Here is a 24,613-nt window from a genome sequence, read left to right on the forward strand (position 1 = left end):
TGGAATCATATGACCTGTGACACTAAGCCAGGGCTGCCTCCCCCCAGTCCTGGGGATAAGCCATGCCAGACCATAAGCAGTGCCAGGCCCCACCTCCCTCTCCAAAGAGCAGAATGACCAGAGTCTGTGTAAGGATGGAGTTACCTTATATTCTCCGTGACTCAGGCTGACAAGACCCCCATGTCAAGGCAGGACCACGCAGAACTCAAAGGAGGAGAGGTTGTCAACCAGAGTGGACATGGAAATACCCAGGAGTGACCCACACTACCCTAGCCTGCCCAGACAAAGGGCTAGTGGCAGTGAATTGGGTCAGCATGGACGGAGGGAAGCTACACAGGTTCTCCATGTCTGCTCCTGCCCACAGGGCCACCCAGAGACAGGCAGGGCAGAGTTCAAGGTCCTTGAAATCACTGAGACCTACCCAGAAAAACAGATCTGTCACCTACAGAGAAAGGACCACTTGATAGGTCCCGGCAGCAGATCACTGTAGCCCTGCTGGAGAGTGACCATCTGCTCTATGGTTCTTTTCAATTTCAGAGTTTATGCAGCGGGGCAAAGACCTGGTCCAGGCGTCTCAGGCTCACCGGGCAGAGGCAGTGGCAGAGCTCACACGGGCCCAAGAAGAAGAACGGAGGATTTTCCTGGCTGATACCCAGCCAACCTCAGATCCGGAAGAGTTCCTCAAGGTGACTCTGCCCCTACCCCATCCCCAGGACTTGTCCTTTGCAGGTTGAGTCTGGTCAGGACTTAGGCCTTCATCAGACACAACTTCAACACATGCCTCCCTGTGCCAGGCATGTGACCATAGCCAAGTCCCTCAGTCCCTGTGTTCCTGATTCCTCTTTCATGAGCCAGGGACAAGCATCCCAAGCTGGGTTGCTGAGAGAAGATGAAGAATCTTTAGCAGGCCCACCCAATGCTGACTCGTGGAACACAGAGTGTGTAAGCTTTCTCAGAACAGTGCTAAGCCAAGGAGCTGGAGCAGCTCAGCTCTGGTCAGGGGATTGGTCACGACGAGGAAGGTGGCCCCACTAGAAAGCACTGTGAGACTCAGTAGGACGAGGACAGAGGGCCGGTGGGAGGGCAGGAAGCAGGTGCCAGCTTTCTGAAGAGAAAATGAGAATCTGAGAACCAGTGGGACAGGGTGAGCTCACAGTACAGGCACAGTGCCATGGGGACAGTGTACTGGGGTACTGAGGGAAGCCCCATCCTCCAAGCACAGAATAGACTCAGGCCCGTCACACTTTCTCTCTCCATGCCTAGCGGTCAGGAATGGACCCTAAAGGGATGGGGCTTACTCTTCGTGAGGAGAGTGACTCAAGTAAGAGGAAGATAGACTCAGCCCTTTGTCACCTTCAAATAACACTCTGCACACCCTGAGCCTCAAACATGAGAGGGTGATAGGCATCTGTGCCGCAAATCCAGCTTAGACAAGGTAGCATGGCTGGTGTCCAGGGGACAGAAATGACAGGGGAGAGATGAATGAATGCACAGGTGGGTGGATGGACGGATGGATGGATGGATGGATGGATGGATGGATGGATGGATGGATGGATGGATGGATGGATGGATGGGCACATGATTGGGCACATGAGTGAATGAACAGGCACATAAATGGATGAATGAACCAAAGAATGAACACATGAATGGCAAATGAATGGACACCAAGCTCCTCTAGCCCGCCTTCAGTGCCTTCATTTCTAGTCCCTGCCCTCCAGTCTCATCTCAGTCACACCATACCATCCTCTAGGCAGAGAGGACTCTTCAGCATCCATTTGTGGCAACTGCTGCTGCTCAATCATAGGTGGCCTTGGCTCTTGTGTCCCCACTAGAAACCTTCACCCTCAGAGACTGTCTAGACATTTCTCCTGATAAGATGGCCCCTGTACCCTCCCTCCCTGTGAGAAGCCACTGTCTGCCCTTGTGCCCTATCCTACTCTCTGACTATGTAGGAACCTCTGATACCCTGTTGGCCTACTCCACATTCAGCTGTTCAGTTGTCTCTCTGGAGGCAGGGCCTGGCTTCTTCTTGACTATGTGGGCCTCTAATAACCTGTCTACTTTACCGCAGGCCCCCCTGAGTATGGCAGGTTGATAGCAGAGGAAGTCAGGGAGGGTGTTGTCTGCTGACAAGGCATGGAGAGATGAGTAACAAGGGCAGTCCAGTGGGCACTCCTTACATCAGTGTAACAGAAGCACAGACTGGCTTCCTAGGAGTCGAATTTGAAGTCCTGGCCTCAGACATAGTTTGCAAGCCACTGGCGCCATGCAAAAGCTCTGTGCCTTGGTTTCCTTACAATTATATTGGGATGACTACTCTTCCCATCTGAGATGACAGTCAGTCATTTGGGGAGAATTTCCCAGAAAAAGCAAAGAGTGCAATTTACTCCTGGACTCAGTTCCTGTCTTAACCACAGGCTTTTCATGAGGTACTGGAGAGGCAGCGGCTGACACGGAGTGACCAGGACGGGGAGGAGGACACCAGGATCACTGAGGCCATGGCTGCCCTCTGCCAGGTATGTGACTGTATTACTGTTCTCGGTGCTATAACAAAATACACAACAGGGCAACTTAAGAAATGGTTGATTCTGGATCTCAGTCTATGGAAAGTATGGTGTCAGACACCTAAGGCAGTTGAACATTTTGTGTCTATAGTCAAGAACAAGAAAGGTATACATGCTGGTCCTCAGCTCACCTTTTATTTGACCTGCTCATGGAATAGGGTGGCTCACATTCAGGGTGAATGATTTCCCTTCTTGGTTAAGCATATCTAGAAATACCATCACAGACTTCACTCATAGGTGTGTCTCCTAGGTGACTCTGAGTCTGTCAGGTTAATAGTGAAGATTACAGTGGCTTAGTCAGACAGCAGAGCAACCCTTTCTTTGCTCTGCATTTGCGAGAGAACCATTTGGTCCTCTTGTCCTCTGGGCTGAAACACTAGAGGCAGGGACAAGTAGCATTGTGCTTGTTGCCTGAAGGGCCCACAGACCACATCTCTACCATGGGTTCTTCCTGTCCACGCTGGAAACTGGGAGGTTGAACTACCCTTGAATCTATGCATGGGCAAGTTAGAGCTACGCTGCTCTCCTCACAGTTAGCTTTGAAGAGACAGGAAGAAGGGCATCAAGACACCCCCCCCCCAGGTACAGGGCCCCTGGGGCATGCTGGTAAGCAAGAAAGAGCCACAGGCTGACAGATTGAAAGGGGAGAAAGGAAAATGCTAGTGAGGAAAGATAGCACACATCTCAGGGCCAGGCAGCACTGCTGGGAGAGGTGGCCCCAATGCTTAGCCCAGCATCATGCTTTGCTTTACCATACGCCCGTGTGACCACTACTTGGTCCCTCTACCCTTCTTTCTCCATCTATGTAATGGGGCAGTAGTCTCCCTTCACAGTGGTACTGTGGACAACTCAGTGTCTGAGAGGCCTTGGGACAGAAGCCGGAACTGAGGACATCCCAATTTATATTGACTCCATCAGCAAGCCCTTACTTACCAACACAGAGAGGAGAGTGACGGACCACAAGGCCCAGGGTGAACTCAATGACAGCTGTCTGGAAAAGTGTAGCGACCAGGAGTCAGCATTCCAGATCGCAGAATCAGGAATGCAGTGCAAAGACAGGAAGTGTGGCTGTCCTGATCAGAGCTGCCTGGTGTTGAACAGGTGTCATCAGTTGTGGCCTTGGGGTCCTCATTCATAAACTTCTTTTATAGTTTTGTGAAATTTGGTTGCTTCTCCCAAATATCACTTCTGCTCCAACTTTTCTGTCCCTTCCTTGGGAACAGCAGCGGCCTCTGTTGGACCCTCTGGTCTCTCTGGTGCCTGATTCTCTCCACAGTAGCCATTGTTTCTGTTAAGGGTTTCTTCTGCTTTGTCTTCCAATACACTGACTCTCTCTTCACCTGCTTCTAGAGGACAGCAATTACAATGGTACATTGAGTTCTTAGAACCTTTGAATTCTGAAGCATCTAGTTGGTCCTTTTTAAACTAAGCAATGTTATTTATCATTGCAGCTCTTTGCTTGTCTTGTGTAAGCGTGGCTTATAACACCATGAACAGAGCAGCCGCCACTACTTAAGGTCCGTTTCTTATAATCCCTCTGGAATCCATATGGCACACTTGCGATAACAGCTATGTATGTGCATTTTGTTCCTGTTCTCTGTTTTGCTTGTGCCTCCTGTTCTCTGTCTCAGGTCTTGAAGCTCAGACTCCAACAGGGTGGGATGTGGAGCCTGACCCATGACCCCAGTGTGGTTCTTATTTCAGGAGCTCTACTGTGGCACCATGGAAACGTTCCAAAAGTTTGTGGACACCCTGTTTCTGAAGACCCTCCCGGAAGTGAGCAGCCTCCCTGTGGCAGAATGCGAGGCCCTGAGGCAACAGGTCCAGGAACAGGCAGCAAGGCAACTGGGGCAGGCAGACCGATTCCGCAGACGACAGTGGGAGCTCCTGTGTGACCTCTTGGAGCAGGACAAACGGGTTTGTCTCCTGGGACCCAGGCTGGGCTATGCATTTGAGATTTAGGGTGCTAGGGGGGATTTCAGATGCTGGGCACCCCCAAGGACCTCTCTGAGACACTACAAGATGTGACTGCAAACATGCAGGAATGTACTAACTGCCAGAGTGCAGGCTGAACATGCTCAAGTCCCCGGGGTGATACGCAGTGCCCCAAGGAAACAAAGTCATGGTTACAGAGCTTCCCCAGCAGTCATGGAGGGAGGGCCAGGATGTGAGCACAGCACTCACAAGTTCACCGAAGAAGTCATATAGCAAAGGTAATAAAGCAGAGGATGGATGAGACAGTGCTGAGGCTGCAGGAACATGGAGGAGGGCTAGGAGAAAGTGGGGGTGGGGGGGGAGGGTTAGGGACAAAGGAGGATGGGATGGCAAACAGTGGAAGCAGAGGTTGGAATGGTGGACTAACAAGCCTGAATGCACAACAGCCTCTGGAAGCTGGACCGGGCAAAGAATTCTGGACCTGGGGACTGGAAGTCTAAGCTGCAGGGGCCTCTGTTAAGATCTATGCACTCCATTCGTACCCTAAGTGCCCACTCACACTCAGAAGAGTGGTGAGAAAGGCCTCTTCGTGATGCAGGTCTTGTTACAGCACTGCCTCACTGAGTGAGATGAGAGCCTTCCTTCTGGTCATGTGACATTCCCTCAGAGGACTGTAGGAACAAGCAAAGTTAAGAGGATCGGGAAAGAAGAGTACTGATTAAAACATCAGGGTCCGATGGAGCGACTGCAGCTACTCATGCATCCCTGTCCCTGTGAGCACAGGTGTGGCTGGAGGAGTGCACGCTCTCCACAGTGCTACAGAGGCAGCTGCGGGATCACCACGAGAGCACCATCCACAGGGTCCTGAGCAGATTCAGTGGCCTCTCGGAAGAGTGAGTATGAGCCCTGAAGGATGGGCTCTGTGTGCGAGAGACTCCAGGCTAGCTTCAGTGTGCTAACCTACAAGGTGGGCACATCGGCTGTCCCCTGTCTTCCCTTGTTAATAACAGTACCATTTCAGTTTCCTCCTCTGGAAAGTGGAGCTAATAGAACACTGACTTCTGCTTGGTAGGGGCTTTTTGGAATAGCTCTTGTGAGGCAGATTTACACACATTTGTTTTGGTTACAGTTCCAGATGTTTGGAACATTTGTAGTTTTGCTTCTGCTACTACACACAGTCCAGATGTTAGAAGCTTCTCTTACCACAGAGATCTTTGTGCACATCTGTAATCACGCTCTACTTACCAATCGACTGTATATTCTCTTTCCACGTTTTTGTTATTCCTGTGGTATGTTTTTTTTTTCTATTTAGTGAAAATATTTCTCCTTGTTTTCTAGGAGAAAAAAATGACAGATTTTTTTTTTAATTACCCATCTTTCCCCAAGAATCTGATTTACACAGGTATCAGGTGTGTGTCTGCAGCAGGGGTACAGAGGCAGGTGTATGCCTGTGGCAGAGGTGACCACAGCCGCAATGGGTTGGTATGGCTATAGGGGTGTGGCTGTTGTGGTGGGTGGATCAGGGGCAGGTATGTGGCTTTGGCAGTGTTTGGTATGGGCAGTGGGTGGTTGTGGTAGAGGGCTTCATGGCCACAGACATGCTGTGGGGAGGAGACAGCAGGTGTATGGCTGTTATAATGGATGGCGTCAATGAGGCATCAGAAGGGGAAACATAAGCAGGGTGGCCCATAGTGACAAAGTGAGCATTGCCAGCCCACAGAGGTTCAGGGAGCCTGGAGCCTATGTCCTGAGTTATACTAGTATTTGGTCCATTTATATGGAGTATAAATCAGTCTTCTCTCTGTGTCTTGGGATTCGGTTTTATACTTACTAGACCTTTCCACCACACTCCACACAGTCTGCACGGTTCCACTCTTTTGATCCAGTGTGTTACCTGGTAGCTCTCCTGTTGTCTATCTTCCACTCTTTTTGGTTCATTTCTTCCCGTTTGCATAACTGCGTTATTTTCATTGATGGATAAACAAGTATGGATACTTGTTGAAGGACTGAAGCGATAAGATCCAGCTTTTATGGTATAAAACAGGCAGATGACTTGTCTTGTTCCTAATAGGGATTTTAGGTCCTGGCAGATGAATCCCATCCCCTGGGGACTGACTAGCTCCATGGCAGGACTTCGTAAGGTGTGGTGACTCCACATCCCCCCGCTGAGGGCCACAGCAGAAAACCTTGGGTGTGTCCCATGTCTGCCTGTGGTCAGTCACTGGTTGCTAAGGTTCTGTCTAGCTTCCCTACCTCTTGGCAGCACTGCACATTATAAACAAAGCATTGGCCCCTAGCCTGGCTTTGGGTTGTCTTGACCCACTGACATGGGAACTCAAGTGCTTGTATTGGCTTTAAATGTGTTTAGGAATTGTGTGTGAGACAGAACTGGACATGTACCGTAGCCACTGCGTGTACCTCTGAACTTGCAAAGCACCTGATTGGATATTACTAGGCAGGCAGTGGGATGGTTCACTCCCACTCCTCTTATGGGCGTGGCTCCTTGGGAAGTGCCCCACTGTTCAGAGCATCCAGGAGCTCTGAGCACTTGCTTCCTCCTACAGGTCCACACGAGGCATCCTGCAGGGACATGAGCTGCTGCTGTGCTCTGCTCTGCGCAGACTGGCCCTCCGAGGTACCACCATCACTGCCCTGGCTCAGATGAGGCTGTCTGGGAAGAAGAGGCTCCTGCAGGAGCTACATGAGCAGCTGGCTTTAGAGCAGGGTGTGTCCCCATGCCTGGAGGAGCATCAATGGCAGCTGCTCAGAGCCCTGGTGAGAACACAGTGTCTCTCCCGCCCCAGCCCTGCCTAGGAGGGTTCCATTAGTACCTAAGTTCCAGCCCTGCTGGCCACATTAGGATCCTAACACCCAGGAGGTTGCAGGGCAGTGTGACAAAAAGGACAGGTTAGGACTTGACTCACAGGACATCATTACCATCTAATTACTTCCCAGGATGGGGACCCAAGGGCTGAGGTCAAGATAGGGGAGGGCAGGTCTCTCCCCAGACTTTGTTCCTTGGCTTACACATGCATATACTCTTGTATCCTTGCAATGGTCATTTTTTCTGTGTGTATTAGATCCTGATTTCTTGGAAGGACTTCAGGTACCCCAGAGGGGGATCCAAGCTCACTACCCTAGTCACTAATTAATCACTAATACCCTAATTAATCACTTCGTGTCCCAGTGTCCCTACTATTCAATGCTGAAGTCCTATGATTAGGATTTAAACATGTACAATAGAGGGAACACAGCCCAACTCATAGATGGGGGACAGAGGTAACTCTGATGGGGACACACATATGTTGATTCTAATGACAGCCACATCTAATGACCCTTGATTCCACCAAGGGTCTAAGTGAAGTCTCAGAGAGGGTGGGGCATCCAGCATGCAGGTATCAGGAAGAGGCCCTTCCTGCTCTGTGAAGATTGAAATAATTGGCAAGCAGCAAAGCTGGGGTTTGAACCCCTCCCTCCCAGCTGGCCCAGGTCTCTTGTGTGCAGCTCCTAAGCCATAAAAGTCGTGATGGCTTCTGTCCTGCTGGCAGCACAGGAATTCAGTCTCTTGCTCTTCCTTGGGGCTCGAAAGGAGCGAGCAGGTTACTTCTCTAGCTCCATTTCCCAACTCCATCCTAAGCAAGTACAGCCCCTGGCCCCGCGTGCCCTGCCACAGTTTCTGCGATGTCCCCAAAACTGAGTCCAGTCTCAACCTGGCTCTGCTGTGTGCCTTTTAGATAGTCTTTCAGCCTCTCTGAGCCTCTATTCTTGTCAGTCCTAGTATTCAGGCTTCACAGTGTTGGAGAAGGATGAACACGGCCTTCATTTTATGAGAGGCCATGGGTGGCCCTGAGCACAGAGTTGATGCTCAACCAATGTCTTTGGATGGGGAGGGAACTCTCCACAGACACCTAAGCTTATCCTGCGGGTTTCGCATCTGGAATCTGCCCACCCTTTCAGGCTTTCCCAACCTGTAGGCCGTCCCATCCTTCCCTTGCAGGAGGCACGGATCCTGGAGGAGACAGCCAGGTTGGAGGATGAGGCACAGCAGACCGCTCTGCGACTCCAGCAGCAGCTGCTGGCGGAGGTACAGGAAGCAGGTCAGCTGCTGCAGCTGCACTCGGAGCGAGCCATTGGGCAGGCGCTGCTGGTACATGCTAGGAATGTAGCCAGCAAAGGCCGGACCAGGGATAAGGAAGACTTTAAGGTGAGAGCCAGGCCCTGTCCCTGACACCAAGGGGCAGGAAGAATAGCACTTTCCCTGCCCAAGTGAGATTCCAGCCTACAGCATGTGCCTGGCTTATCAGCCAACTATCACCCTGATCTGGGTACTGTCAACTCTGGTTCTGTATCAGCCCAAGGCACACCTTGCTTCCCTTCCCACTGCCCCATGGCACAGCAAAACAGACCCAAACAGAGAAATATGGCTTTCCCTGAGTCTTTGCAGACAGACCCTGGTGGCCCCATGGACCACAGAGCTTAACCTGGATAAGTGAGCAGAGGTTTGCTGTTTCTAGTGCCAGGGCTAAATGACAGTGGCCAAAGTATAGATAGTGGTCATGTGACCTGGGTGCCTTCTCCACCCTACCTCCTCAGATTTCTCACAGCCCAGGCTGAGTTGAAGATCCTCCTTCCCATTGTACAGATGGGGAAACTGAGGCTTCTCATTCTACAAAGACACACTGAAAACCTGTCAGGTAGTGAGCAACAGAAATGAACTTGGAGTCAGGTCTCAGCTCATCTCCAGTGCCCACCCTACATCCCCTTGGTTGCCCCTGGATCCATGAGGTTAAAAAGAGTCCAACTGAGGCAGAGGGCCATGGTGTCCATGACCTAGTAACCACAGATGTGCACAGCCTGACAGAATGAAGGAAGTGATGGAGTCTCTTACCCAAAGGCTGTGGGCTAATGTTCAGGAAGGAAATGCTGTACCCCCAGCAGGCTCCTCTAATGTCACATCTTATTGGCTAGATTAAAACTGCCATCTTAACTATTCTTGCCACAGGAAAGTAAGAATATCATGACTGGCTTAAACAGCCATGCCCACCCTGCATGAGTCCTGGCCAGTCCAGGTTGGGAGGGGATGGGAAACACAGCGCAGGGAAGGTGGCTCCACCTATGATCTTCAGGGGTCCCTCTCTCCTTCTGCTCACCACAGAGGACGCTGGTGGAGACGGTGGTGGAGAGTGTGTATGTGACCAGCACTAGTGTCAACCGCCTTGTGCAGGTGCATTACCAGGGCATCGGGAAGCTCCTGCAGGCCCATGAGGAACAATTGCTGCAGCGCCTGAAGACCCTACAGGGTAGGTGTCCCCCCGGCTACAGGCTGGTGATGGCTTTGCAAGAATGTGGCACACGGAGAGAATCTAATCTGTGTGTGTGTGGGGGGGTATTGGTGCACGCATGCATGTATGCGTTTACGTGTGTGTGTGTGTGTGTGTGTACGCGCGCGCTTGTGGGTGTGTGTATACGTACGTGCTCCGTTTTGACTCCAAACCCCTTGTAAAGGTTGCTTTAAAGGTCATGTATATGTAATAAGTCTAAATTAGCCAGGAAGCACCTGGGCTAAATGACGAGAAATTGTTATTCTATCTTTGAGCTCCCTGGTGGCCAAAGACATGCAGTAACCAATCATGAGTAAGAGTAGGCAGGACAGAGCTCCCGAGACCCTGAGAATGCTCTACCCAGCACTCCCAGCACTCATCACCTCCCACCACCATGCCTGTGAAGCAGTGGATGGCAGCCACCCTTCCTACAACACTTAAATAGCACCCAGAGCTCCCTACAAGCTATTCCTCTCCTTCCGTTCTCCCTGCACAAGGGTCTGCAGAGTTTCACCAGCTCCAAAGCTCACACACTCTGCTGCTTCTCCCCAAGATGGGCTGGGACTGAGCCCCAGCAGGAGGGATGGAGGGAGGTTCTGGAGCACCTTCTGTGGCTATGCTCTCAGCTGGTCTCAGCTGCCCCCTGCCCCACCCTTGCCCCATTCAGGAGGATTCACCCAACGTCTGGCCTGCGCTCGGGAATCTGCTAGTGGCTGCAGGTTCCCCAGCAGTTTCTCTAAGAGATTTGAGCTTGCTTAGCAGAAGACGCCTGCTCATCCCTGCACAGGCTCAGTACCAGGCCTGTCATCTGCCCACACTAGGTCTCAGCTTACCCTCTGTGGGGTTAGGACTCCCCCTCCCCAGTCCTCTGAGCTCCGGCAGCCCATCCTGCACCCCAGCTTTGCAGCGGGCACTGAACACAGCTTCCCTGATGGACTGTAGCCAGCCCTCTCCTTGAAGAGCTGCTTCCCTAAGGAGCAGTAAGCCCGCTCACGGCTCTGCTGATGAAGGTCCTCTGTGCGTGGTGGCTCCTCAGGCCCAGCAAGCTCAGCAGCTGCCGAGCACCTTGCCACCAGCAAAGTGAAGAACCTGTGTGTCCTCCAAAGCCACTCCGTGAATTATTTGACAGTGAGGCGCCTCCAGGAGGTTTGTCTGTCATCTGAGGTCAAGCTAGAATCCCTGGGGTAATGATGGCACCAGAGTAATTATGCAGCAGATAGCATTCTAAGCTGTGGCAGCCCAGGGAAGCACATCACTTTAGTTAAAATGATGAGTTAAATAATGAGTCGCAAGTCTTCTGAACGGGTAACTCTGCAAATAAGGAAGCTGCAGGCTGCAGGCGTGAGGTCAAGGCCTGCTCCGTTGTGAGCGGTATCTCTAGGCCCACCAAACCCCCAGCTCAGCTCACCCAGCCCTACCCCCCACTGTGTGACTCTGACTCTGGAAGGTCTGTGGCAGCCTCTTCCTATGGAAGCTTGCTCCTGGCAGAGAGCTAGAGGGGAGCCGTGGGTGCTTCTCCGTGCCAAAGCTCCCATGACATCCTCTTAGGCTGGCCTTCCCAAGTACTGGTGCTTGTGACATGTTATGAACAGGTGTGTTCCGCTCACCCCGTGCCCTGGCCTAGCAGAGTCCACCTTCCAAATGCACACCTTGACTGCTTTGTGTCTGTGAGTCCAGATGAGAGAATCAATGCTTACAAGCTGTGGAAGAAGCAAGAATTCAGTGACCCACCATCAGAGAGCCAGACACCAGGCAGTACCCATGGAGCGCCCCAGGCGGTACAGCAGAGGTGGGACTCAGGGTTATATGTGGGGGTCTCTGCAAGGGGTGCACCTCACTGTACGTGGTGGGCTTGGGATCCTGCATGGTCTGCCTGTTGATGTGGGTGTCATCTCCCTCCTAGCCAGCTCTGAGGCCTCTCCAATCATACCTTGGGCTCCTCAGAAAACAGCTTCAGGGTGAGAATTTGAAGACTGTAACGAGTGCGTGCGCGCATGCGTGCATGCCTGAGTTTATGTAGGTGCAGGTGTATGTTGCAGTCCAGGGATAACCTGGCTACCATGATTCTTAACAGTGTCTTGCTGTCCTGGAACATGCCAAGCGAGCTGGGTTGGCTGGCCAGGGAGCCCCAGAGACCTGCCTGTCTCCTCTTCAATGCTCAGCTCCACCACACTCAGCTTTTTCTTTTTTAACATGGATTTTGAGGACCAAACTCAAGTTCTCATGCTTGCAAGACAAGCCGTCCCTAGCCCTGGTTATATGTTGTTAAGTAAAGGTGAGAGACCAGGAGAAGGGAACAAAGGCATGTTTCACGGCAGTACCCACTGCAGCTCAGTGGGCTCCACAGGCTTGGCAGCCCTTAGCTAGAATCAAATGGCCACTCAGCTGGACTCTTCTTGCAGTGTCACGGGAGACAAATATCCACCAGCTTCAGGTGGGCTGAGGAGTTACAGAGGCAGGGAGGGCTGAAGTGGCTTTGGGAGGCCTGGCCTTGAGCTTTGTCTGGGACACTCTTGTCTGTCCCCTGAAGGAAGTTTCAGAAGCAGGCTGTAAAGCACATACTCCTGTGCTGGGAAATAACACCTCCAAGTGTAGGGAGGCCAGGGCTCAGACACAGCAGCTACCACTGAGAGCAGCAGAGGCCAGCATCCCATGGAGGAGGGACCACACCCACATAACAGAATTGGTCCCAGCCTCAGTAGGCTGTGTGAGTAAATAAAAACCATGGCTCTCCTGAACCAAATCCCATACCCTACCTGGAGTCTTCAGCCTGGGTACTGGCAGCCATCAGCAGGTAACCACTGCTAAGCTTCAAGGTCCAGGCTTGCCCCAACCTTCCTTAAGTTGGTAGAGCATGGACCAACAGTTCTTCAATTTCAGAAACAGAGGTATGATTGGCTTTTCCATTAAATGTACAGGTTCCACACCTTCACCCCCACTCCCCACCCCTACCTAGTACCTTTAAACACAGAATTATAGGGAAAGCTCTAGAATCCACATTTTCATCACCTGGGCTTCAACTACTCGAGAGACCATTATGATTGGAATGTGGTCCAGGCTCTGGCTTTGACCCAGAACAAGACAGGCCTCAGTAGCCACCCACTGTCACTCCACATGGTTTATGAGAGAAGAGAACCAACCTGACCAAGAGGATGCTGTGCTCTCTCCTGAGTCTACAGTGAACTCAGCATCCTTGAAAGTTCGAGAGGGAGCATGCTACAAAGCCAGCAACTATCACAGCATTGTGTGTCCAGTACCTATCCCTTAGAAGAGCTCAGGAAGGCAAACTAGGCCATTGCAGAGTAAACAAACAAATCAGTTTCCCCTATGTGACTTCATGGGTGAGAAGATCAGAGTAGCATGGAAAGACTGTATCCCCCAGGATAGAAAGAGCTTTGGGGACCAGCAAAGTAGGTAGGACAGCTTACATAGGTTTATGCCCAAGGGAACCAGAGTCATCATCCTAGCTAGGTCTCTGTTGCTGTGATAAAATACCAGGACCAAGAGCAACCTGGGAAGAAAGGGTTCATTTGGCTAATATCGCCCCCCCCCCCGTCACAGTCCATTATGAAGGGAAGCCAGGTCAGGAACTAAAGGCAGGAACCTGGAGGCAGAGACCATAGAGGAGTGTTGCTTACTGCTTTTCTCTTCATGGCTTGCTCAGTCTGCTTTCTTATATAACTCAGGACAACTTGTCCAGGGATGGCACAACCTGGATGGGGCTGGACCTTCCCACATCTATCATTAATCAAGAAAATGCCCCACAAGCTCGTCTGATTGGGGGAATTTTCTCAGTTGATGCTTCCTCTTCTCAGGTGACTCTATAGTGTTTGTGACGAGCTGACCAAAAAACTAGCCATCATAGTCAACATACAAACAGACGTTCATACACACACTATCTACAATGAACAAGGTAATGAATCAGTCCACTGTCCCGTCAGTGGATGGACTAAATGTGATAAATAGGTAGAGATAAAATATGGTCGAGACTTTGAAAAGCATGTCATGTCATCTATAGGGAAATGGATGAGACAGGTGATCACCATGTCAAGTGAGATAAACCGGACTCAAAATGACAAGCACACATTTCTCTTTTAGGCAAAATCTAGACTTTTAAGAAGATGTGAAATTGGAAGGGGGTTATGGGGGAAGGAAAGGGATAAGTGAGAGGCAGGGGGAGATAAGAGATAGCAAAATGATCAAAGTATGTGATGTGCATGTATGGAGACGTAACAATGTAACCAATTTTGTGCACGATTAATGCATGCTAATAAGGTTTTTATTGGGGGTGTGAAAATTAAACTATCACAATATCTGCCTAGCCAGAAATATTTTGATTAGAATAAGGGATGGATAGATGTATAATGGATGGGTAGACAGATCATGAGTGGATATACATAGATGGTTGGAGAGTGGATCATAGATAAATGAACAAAGGATCATGCATGGATTGATTGATCATGGAGGGATGAATCATGGATGGATTGATGGATAGATGGATAAATGGATCGTGGTTAGATTGATGGATCATGGCTGATTAGATGAATCATGAATGGGTGGGGATGGATGGATGGATGGATGGATGGATGGATGGATGGATGGATGGATGATTTGGTCTTACAGGATGAATAGAAACTTACAGGACCAGGAAGCAAGGAAAGGCATTCCATCAGCCTACAGAGCATGAATCAGAGGCAAGGTGGCATTCGTAGGTCTTATGTCCTCCAGGACAGCCACCTATTGATGCGAAAGGTGACTTCTGCCTTCAGATTACAGTCACTCTTTCTGAAAATTGACCCCGAAGATAGAAAAGAAGGCAGCAGCTGCAGACTACAGGCCAGGAATAGATGTCACTGTTTACAGAGGACCAGAGCAAAGTGTGCTGAAGAGGGAGAGAGAAAAGGGGTCTGTGTCCAAGAGGGAAGGTGGTACTCTCTGTGTGAGGGACCTGGCCTATACCCAACCTATTCCTACTTCACAGGATTAGGATGCCACGTTTAGGCTTTCTCAGGCCTGTCCTAGGACATGAGTTTCCTCGGTGCCTGGAAGGCTTCTGGTCCTTTCATGGGAACTTCTCTCTTAGGTACAATTGTCTGCTCATGAGATGATGCCAGTGTGCAGTTCTTTGTCCCCCACCTAGCAGTGTCCTGACTTGCCTTCCGTCCTGCTGATGTCTCCAGTCTTTCCTAGGAGTCTAAGTCCAGTGTTAGCGCAGGATTCCTTAGACTTCCCCATGCTTGATGGCCATGCACCCTCAGGGTCAGAACCAGCCTGCCGGAAGAATGCGGCTACAGCACTGCACGCCCATATTTTCCTGGCTCCTCCTTGTGCTCCAGGGCTCAAGTGCAGCTAAGAGTCTCGAGCCCTTTGTGCAGCTTGTCTCCATGTGCAGTATGACTTCTGGGAGGGTTTCGTAGGGACCTCCTGGCCGAAGGTTCCAATGGCGTTAACCATCCCTTCACACCGCCAGGATGACGTCACAGCGGAAGAAGCTCCTGGACCAGTTCACAAAGCACCAGCAGGGCCGCCTGAACTCTCAGAGGCAGAAGGCACAAGAGCTGGACCAGCTGGAAGCCCAGCTTGAGACCCAGCTGCAGGTAGTTTCAGAGATGTGCCACTAGGCAGTGTCACAGTGTCATAGTGTACCGGGAAAAGGCCACCCCTGGCTTCACAGCAGGCCGCCCAGGTCACTGTAGAAAACTCTGGGCCCCACTCCAGACCTCTCTACCTCTCTCTGTCTATAACATCTTGACAATGCGTGGCTTTCTGAAGGGAACATGAGCCCCTTGGGGATAGCAGGTCCCACGTGGCTCTGGTGTATTCAGGGTGCAGCTGAGCAGTCTGCCCGTGGTTTGGGAAGTAGTAAAGGAGTGAGTATTTCCCTGTGGTGCAGACCACCACCAAGAGGGCTGCAGGTATCGGGACTGCCATCTCGGCCTCCTGAGCTATGCTGACAGTAACAAAGACTCACACTCAACGTAGAGCATTCAGGGAGGCTTAACTCCAAGGGTAGGAAGTAGACAGTGGAGCACAGAAAAGTCTCAGCCTGGAGGGTTATGAGGTGCGACTGTACCCCCAAAGTATCTGCCTTTTTAAAAAGTATCAGGGAATGGCAGGATGCTTTCAAACAAACGCAAGGAAGGACAGGACGGCTCAGCGGCTGAAAAGCTCTTTCTGCTCAGACCTGGTCCTGAGTTCATCCTCAGTACACATGATGGAAGGGGAGAATGTACTTCGTGAAGCTGTCCTCTGACCACCATGTATGCATTGCAGAGTACACACACACACACACACACACACACACACACACACACACACACACACACACCACCTACCACCACCACCAAATGGGCATTGTCTCTCTGGCCAGGGTCGGCAGTAGTGAGTGACAGCAGTTTTAAAGACTCCTGTTAACGATGGGCTTTTCTTCCCAAGGATCCCTTGCAGATGAGAGCTACTCTGAGAGTTCTCAAAGTCAAATATGAGCAGTTGAAGGAGTGGCTTCAGTGGTCCTTAGTACAGATGGGAAACACAGTAGTAAGTGGTAGCGTCTGGGTCTTCCGGCAGCCATGCCCTGAAGTACAGCAGAGTTGGTGTTTGCCAATGGCTGAGCCTCCAAGCTGTCCTCATTTATGGACAGGGTTATTGGACTGGGAAAGAGGAGTCAGGAATCAAGAGGAGCAACCTCTTCCGTGCCTCTGACCCAGTCCTGATGTCTCAGGGTGGATTGCTGCTTGGAAAACCGTCCGCCCCGGGACATGAGCTAGCCACCAGCCATCCTTCATAGCGTAAGGCTTCAGTCAGTGGCAGGGAACTGATTCCCTTCCGTTCGTCTATCAGGAAGCTGAGCAGACCCTTATCTCAGAGCTGGCGACATTGGCCCGAGTGCCCCTTGCTGAGAACAAGCCATTCTCCAACAAGCGAGGCCTGCCAGGTAAGTCCCAGCAGCAGGAGGGGCTCTGAGCTTAGAAGTGTGGATCCCAGTCCACAGCCACCGTTAAACCGCTGTGTAGCCTTGGGTATTCTGCACAGCTTCTCTTGGCTCTCCTGCTCTCTGTAACTGAGCAGGCTCGGGACCTCCCAGAGACACTGGCTCTCTAGCACCTCCCCCCAATGTCAATCCTGGCTCCACTACTCTCTTGCCTCATCCCCACCTCTACTTTCCCATATGTAAAATGGGGAAATGACATCTTTCCCCTACCAGAGATGCTTTGGGACATCATAGCCTGATGTCATCTGTTGGTGGAAGTGATTCACAGCTATTGCATATAAAAGCCTGCACCTGAATTCTACCCCTCTCTCCCTCCCTCTCCCTCCAGCCCTTCCCCCTCCCTCCCTCCCTCCCCTCTCCCTCCTCTCCCCTCCCTCCCCTCCTCCTTTCCCCTTCCTTCCCTCCCCTCCTTCCTCCCCCCCTCCTCCCTCCCCTCCCCTGCTTCCTGTATTCTGCATGGTGTGGATAAGGCAGAAACAGGGAAGAACCTGGTGCACCCAATTCGTCCCAGCTCTGTCAAGAGCAGGCTGTGGGCTGTGGGCTGTGGGCTGTGGGCTGTGGGAAATACTTCATGCTGCTCAGCTTGCTTCGCAGTGATGTGGGTAGTCTGGGTACAGAGCCCACTTGCCCACCAAGGTCTCTCATAAACTGTGGGAGCAGGAAGTGACATTAAAGTCATGAAGCCATCCTGGGCCTGTCTGTCTCCTACAGAGAAGCCAGTAAGGACCAAAAGGAAGAAGCCCCCACCTCGGGAGAGAGAGGACCTGGGGCTACCAAACGATGACCACCCTGCCTTGGCCGACCACTCCACAGGACCACTCAGGTGTGAGGGGTTGCAGCCCACTGCCTTTCTCCTGACCTCTGTCAAGTGTCTGGAGTCTGGGAATGACTCTTCTCAAGGTGCTCATGTGAGGTCCAGGAAATGCTAGGAACATAATGGTGGGCAGGGGTGGGGAACCATAACAGGCAGTGCCTGATTTGCTGGGAATGTCCGTTTGTGGATCAGCTCTGAGGCTGCTGGGTCAATGAGCCAGGATCTCCGTTTTCCTCCGGCACGGGGTAGCTTCTGCCTGCTTTTTAGATATCACACAGGCCAGGGAGTTTCACTGCTGGCTCGTCCTGCATCCACAGTGCAATGTACTCAGCATCGCCACCCATCCTTGTCCACAGCAGCGGAAGGCTGGGTCAGCAGGACGGCGAAGCTGGCGATGGAGAAAACACGAGGAAGATACTGCAGAAAAGAAGCAATCTGTGAGCTGCTGAGACGGCCTGCCGTGCACCTCACTTCCTCTGTGTGACTGGGGGACAGAAGGAGAGGCCAGTCTTGAGAGAGGGGATGCCACCTGCCTTAGAAAGAGAAGATGGCGAGACAACAGCACCAAGTGCCTGGGATCGGTGGGGACGGTGGGGACATGCCCTTGAGAATGTAGCATCTCAGCTTTCACCCTGGACCTCTTGCCCTGATCTCTTCCTCCCTCAGGAGGGCCCTCTACCCCTGCCCTCCAGCCTCACACAGTGTCTTGGTGCTACCTAACAGTCTGGTTAGAGATTGGAGACCCTGATTCCCAGCATGCATGAAGTCCTGCCCATCAGGGTCTCAGCATGGCTGGTATTTTCCAGGCCTGAGGCCACTGTTTCACCTCCACCATTCCACAGTCATCTCCTGGTCCCCAGCTCTGGCTGCCAGGGTCCCGACTGGAACCAAGTTTTGGCCTTGCTATTTCTATCTGTTGGCTCAGGTAGCCCTGGGACCTGGGCACCCAAGGATGTGTGAGTTCCAGGGCCGACGCTCTTGGCATAGCAACAGAGTTCCAGACAGACCTGTTCTGAACCACTCAGAACATGGGGATCACTCTTGCCTGTCACATACCTTCCCTTGAGGAGACACCCACAGGTCACCTGCCCTTCCAAGGGATAATGAAGACTTCATAAGCTTTCAAACCAGCCACACTTGCCCCATAGGCCAGAGCCTTTCCCACCCAGGGGGCTTTCTCTTCCAGCAGCGTCTAGGACTCCCAATCATCACTGTCAACATTTGGCTATGATCACTCATTGTTCAGGTGTGAAAGCTGCTGCTGCCAAAGATGGAGTCTCTTATGTCAGACCCACACCCATGTGGAACTGGGAGGTTGTGGACGGCACACATAGGTACATCTGAGATGAGAGCCATCACTCAATGGAAACACACCTTCAGGTTTCCTGCTCTTAGGAGACACCTCCCAAGGAACAGCAGTGTGTCTGGGAGTGACACCAGAGGCAGAAAGAGGGCCTGACTAAGGACTTGGCTGAGGCAGCAACCAACGTTCCCTTTTCTTCCTCCGATACTATTCCCCCAGCCTCCTGTGCCATGACCTCCTTGCTGGCTCTTCCTAAATAAAGAACTCTACCCCAGGAGTTGTTCTTGGCTGTTTCAGGCATGTGAAGACCCAGACTTTCCTGTACATGGTAGGACAATGGGCAGCCACCCTGGGCTCTACCCACTAGATGCAAACTGTACCCAACCATTCATCTCCCCTATTCTCTGTGATAGGTCGATGTGTACCTCCCCTGGGCAAGCCCAGAACAGAATATCCCACTGGTTTCTGCGACTCGGAAGTCCTCAGGAATCTTCTGGATTTTCTAGGAATTTTAGGTTCTCAAAAAGGAAACTACAATTAGCTAATTAGAAAGCAACCGTGCGTGCGTGCGTGTGTGCGTCTGTGTGTGTACATGTGGAGGCCAGACGTGGCCTCAAACTCAGAGAGCCAGAGTTCCGCCTGATTCAGCTTCCAGAGTGTGAGGTTTATGCCACCGCATGGCCTTTATCCCCTTTGGGGTCGGGGCAGAGGGGGAATGGGAGAGAGGAGAGGCTTCTCATTGGCCTGGAACTCGCCAATTAGAGAGAGCGGCCTAGAACTCGCCAATTAGGAGAGGCTGCCTGACCAGAAGGTCCTCAAGCTCAGAAGTCAAGCACTTTAAGAACTGAGACACTTCCCCTGTAATCAGTTTTAACAACCAGCTCAGGGTTGGTCCCAGCGTGAGTCCACAGTGCCCTCTGGTGGCTGTAATGGAGCATGTCGTCTAAGGAATCTGGAAAAGCTCTAGTTTTCTTTCTGCAAGAATTCTGCTTGCATGGGGATCAATCACTATTGTCACTTAAGTCCTCTAGTTTGAAGGTGTGACTGTGGTAAACATAAATTGTGTTGCTCAATTCCTCTAACACCAACACTGGCCAGGTAACTCGAGTTTCTTAGGGTTCCTATTGTGTGATAAAACTCAATGACCAAAAGCAACGTGGGGAGGGAAGGGTTCATCTCAACTTACATTCCACAGCACAGCCTGAGGGCAGAAACCTAAAGCAGGAACATGGCAGCAGGAACCGAAGCAGAGGCCTTAGAGAAACACTGTGTACTACTTGCCCCTCATAGTTTGCTCAGCCAGCTTTCTTATAGTATTTGGGACCATCTGCCCAGGGGTAGCATCACCTACACTAAGCTGGGCCCTTACACACCAACCACCAAGACAATGCCCTTCAGATTTACCGACAGTCCAATCTTATGGGGGCTTTTCTCAACTAAGATCCCCTCCTCTCAAAGCACATCGCTACTCAACTGCCATCCTTTCTCATCCATGATATTGTGTTAATATTAGTATATAAAACGGCATATCTTCAAAAGTCCCACAGGCCTTAAAATCCACCTTAAAGGTTTAGTCTCCTTAAAATATCCAGTCATTCTCCTCTCTTCCTCCGCCATCTCGTGTAGTCTACACCTGATTCTGCTTCTCACCATGTCTTCTCACAGGACTTCCAGAACCAAGTGATTCCTAGCTAAGAAACAAAAGCAAAAGGATCCCACTCCTCAGTGGATTCGAGGACACTGGAGGAGAAGGAAGCTAGATCCGTGAGGATCCACACAATGGCAAGACTGAGGGTCTATACTGAATTGTGGTCATTGATCAGTCCTACTGGATGGAGTTCAACATTTTTTTTTAAAAGATTCATTTATTTTATTTAAATGAGTATACTGTAGCTGTCTTCAGACACACCACAAGAGGCCATTGGGTTCCACTGCAGATGGCTGTGAGCCACCATGTGATTACTGGGAATTGAACTCAAGACCTCTGGGAGAGCAGTCAGTGCTCTTAACCATTGAGCCATCTCTTCAGCCCAGAGTTCAACATTTTTAACCTGGAGACATGCTCATATCTAAAATGGAAGTGTTGTTTGTCCAGTAATAAAATATAAAGCCTTTCAAAAATTAATAAAATATTCAGTTTTTTTAAAGTTTAAATCCTCTCTGAAATATCAGAAGCTTTTTTAGAATATCGAAAGTCTCATACATGTCAGAACGGCTAAGATCAATACCATAAGTGACAGCTCATGCTGGCAAGGTTAAGAAGAAAGGGAAACACCCTCCTCCACTGCTGGTGGGAGTACAGACTTGTACAACCACCGTGGAAATCAATGTGGCAGTTCCTGGGGAAACTGGGACTTGATCTATCCCAAGACCCAGCGCTGTTCTGTGTACCGGAAACCATCTGCAGAGATCTGCAGAGCTCTGGCCAGGTTGGAGCATCTAAAGAGTTGTGCTCTTCAAAGGAGAAGTAGAGTTGATCTTCCATGGCCACTGCTACTCTTGAGCAGCAAGAGTCTACACAGTGGGCCAGCATGAACAGGGAGGAGTAGTTGAATCTAGACGAACTGCTGGATCTCTTCCGAGGCCCCTACATGGAGCTGTCAAGGGATTGGGGCTTGATTAGCCTGCAGGAGAGAATTCTCTTCCCCAAAAGTTTTACAGCTCTTATAGGACAGACATTCTCAGACTTTCTTTGATGAAATAATCCTCGACCTTTATTCCTTCTGGACAGGAACTTACACATTTTGGGGTGGGTTGGGGTCTAAAAGCAGATGCTTTCTATTGAGTTTGGTTTGAGATTTAACAATGCCTCAACTGTATGTGGAGGGGCTTCAGGCACTGCCCCTATGTGACTGTCACAGTCCTCTCTCTCCATGGAGTGCCGTAGTCACGTGTTCCAGGACAGAAAACTGGTCAGGTGTAGTTTTAATTATTCCAAACCTTATTTTTAATGATGGTTCTTAAACGCTTTAACCTCCCTTGTAGCCCATCACCCACCAGAGGTAGTGGAAAAGAAAGGTCATGGGGGAGGTGGACCTGTTTGGAAAGGTTCTTTGGAGCAAGTTTCATCTGTGTTGTCTGGAAATTGGCAGTTCAGTTCACAGGTCAGCAAGCAGTGGCAGCTCGAGCCACTCACAAACACTTCACAGATACACCAGCACTCCAGTTCAGTAGAATCAGGTTAGCGACAGTGGTGACATAACCTAACAGAGATACTAGGCCTCAACCTCGGTTCCAATCAGTAGGAGGGATCAACAGGAGAAGTTCTCACTGTGCCTCTCTCAAGGAAGCAAAGATCAGCAAAGACTCAAGACCCACAAGGGTTGACAACTAGCTTGATAAGCAAGCCTAGGTCTCTCTCGGTCACGCTGTAGAGTCCTATTTATACCCTCCAAACATCAAGTGTTTTCCACGTGTCTTGCCTCAGCATTGGTCTTACCTCAGCATGCAAATCCAATCAGCCTGAGTCTGGAAGCGGAAAGAAACTGCAGTTCACCACCAGAAGGTTTTTCGGTGCTTTTTTTTCTCTATGAAGTCCTACAAATACAGCTCAACTACACAGTGTAAGGCGGACCAATACATGCATGTTAGCGAAGAATCCTTCACCACATATCCTTTCATGTGCTTGCTTTAGTAGAACATCCTCGCTCCTGTGTCTGCTTCAGCGAAATGTTCCTTCATGAGTCTGCCTTAGCCTTTTACATCTGCGTCCACTTTAATGACATGCTCCTTCATGTGTTTGCCCCAGTCATCCAACTGACTTTCCAAAGAACCCTTATGTTTCCACTTCAGTCGGGAGTAAACGAAACCTACCATCCTCAGGTCTGAGAGTACTAGGGTTTCTGAACCCACTAGACCTTACCAAGTTTCCTGGAAGAGTCCACTGCTATGCCACGCTTGGACATATACCCAAAGGATGTTCCATCCTACCACAAGGACACTTGTTCACCCACATCTGTAGTGACTTTATTCACAATAGCCAGAAACTGGAAACAGCCAAGATGTCCCTCAACCAAAGAGTAGAAAATGTGGTTTGTTCATACAAGGTAGTGTTATTCAGCTGTTAAAAACAATGACCTCATGAAATTTTCAGGCAAATAGATGGAATTAGAAAAAAATTGTCCTGGCTAAGATAACCCAGACCCAGAAAGTGAAACACAGTATGTACTCACATATACGTGGATATTAACTGTTAAGTAAATTACAGTCATGCTACAATCCACAGACCCAGAGAGGCTAAGTAGCAAGGAGGCCTCTAAGGGAAATGCATGGATCTCCCCAGGAAGGGAAATAGAATAGATTTTGTGGGTGGACTGGGGGCCTGTGGGAATAGGAACAGGAAGGGCCACGTGTGGGGATGGGGTGGAATGGAGAGAGACTACTGGAATTGGAGGGCTTTGGGAGGCATTGTGAAACCCTAGTGCGGTAGACACTCCCAGGACTCTACAAGAGTGGCCATAGCAAGGACTCCTAATAATGGAGCATACAGAATATGAAACAGTCATTCTCTGTAACCAGGCTACTTCCCAGTGGTGAGACTGGGACACTAGCCCAGCCACAGACCTTCCACCTGCAATCTTTCCCAACTTCCAGATGAAAGCTCAGAACTTGTGGGTGAGATAGCCAATGACTAGTCTCTTCTGACGCCCATACCGTGAAAGGGAGCCCCTGCCTGACACTGCCTGGGTGACCGGAAACCAAAGGCTGGATTGCCCAGAGACTTAGGATAGAAAAAAATTAATAAAATGATCCATAATGATATTCTGCTATACTCAAAATCAGTGCCTGGCCCAATCATCACCAAAGACAGAACAGATGCAGAGACCCACAGCTAAACATTAGGTGGAGAAGGAACCCAAATTGAAGATCTCCAGAGAGCACCTCCCCTCAGAGCTCAGGGAACCCCATAGAAGAGAATTGTGGAATCCAGAGAGGTCAAGGACACCGGGAGAACATGACCTACAGAAAGAATCAACTAAGTGGGATTCATAGGGGCTCACAGAGACTGCAATGGTAACCATGGCAAAAATCTGCACTAGGTCCTCTGCAAATATGCTTGGTGTTTTTGAGGGTCTCCTAACAATGGGGAACGGGGTGTCTGACTCTTTTGCCTGTTCTTGGGACCCTTTTCCTCCTACTGTTCAACAATGTCAAAATTTCGGTGCCTGGTGTCTGGGACCCACTCACAGTCCTGTGGATTCAAAAGCCTGGACAGCTCCCCTTCTCTGCCAATTCCAACCACAGCACACGTAGCTTGTCTCCAAGACTCAGGCTGACTCCACTCCGCACCCTGCTGTCCTTGGTGGTTGTCCTGTGGCACTGGCATTCCTGAAACACTGCAATCTCCTCTGTATCTGGATTGCACCCTCATCAGTAGCCCTTCTTGAGCTCTCTTCAGAGATTCTAGCCTTGCCACATGTTCCCAAGTCTCAACTTCTCTCCATGACCCCTTCATGCCTTTAAAACCAAGATCTCGACAGGTATGGTGGTACACACCTTTAATCCCAGAACTTAGAAGAGGCAGGTGGGTCTCTGAGTTCAAGGTCAATCTGGTCTGTAGAGCAAGTTTCAAGACAGCCAGGGTTAAAAAGAGAAACCCTATCTCAAAAAGAGTTAGTTAATCAATATAAAGCCAGGACCTCTCCTGACTTCTAGAGACCATGCAGGGGAAGACATCTCAGGAGT

General features: G+C 50.5%; 1 protein-coding gene across 1 annotated transcript in view; it reads left to right on the forward strand.

Annotated features, from left to right (window-relative positions):
* Positions 1-18,674, forward strand: part of Evc (EvC ciliary complex subunit 1) — a 39,007-nt gene extending 20,333 nt beyond the window's left edge. Inside the window, exons 10-21 of the mRNA XM_032916879.1 lie at positions 538-686; positions 2,418-2,516; positions 4,269-4,481; positions 5,283-5,392; positions 7,064-7,274; positions 8,497-8,703; positions 9,655-9,799; positions 11,498-11,609; positions 15,291-15,417; positions 16,661-16,754; positions 17,523-17,634; positions 17,943-18,674. Of these exons, the coding sequence (XP_032772770.1) occupies positions 538-686; positions 2,418-2,516; positions 4,269-4,481; positions 5,283-5,392; positions 7,064-7,274; positions 8,497-8,703; positions 9,655-9,799; positions 11,498-11,609; positions 15,291-15,417; positions 16,661-16,754; positions 17,523-17,634; positions 17,943-18,066 (1,703 nt within the window). The 3' untranslated portion in view covers positions 18,067-18,674. The remainder of the gene's footprint in view (positions 1-537; positions 687-2,417; positions 2,517-4,268; positions 4,482-5,282; positions 5,393-7,063; positions 7,275-8,496; positions 8,704-9,654; positions 9,800-11,497; positions 11,610-15,290; positions 15,418-16,660; positions 16,755-17,522; positions 17,635-17,942) is intronic.
* The last annotated feature ends 5,939 nt before the right edge of the window (positions 18,675-24,613 follow it).

This window comes from Rattus rattus, chromosome 11, assembly GCF_011064425.1.
Source record: "Rattus rattus isolate New Zealand chromosome 11, Rrattus_CSIRO_v1, whole genome shotgun sequence".
In the NCBI taxonomy this organism is placed as follows: Eukaryota; Metazoa; Chordata; class Mammalia; order Rodentia; family Muridae; genus Rattus; species Rattus rattus.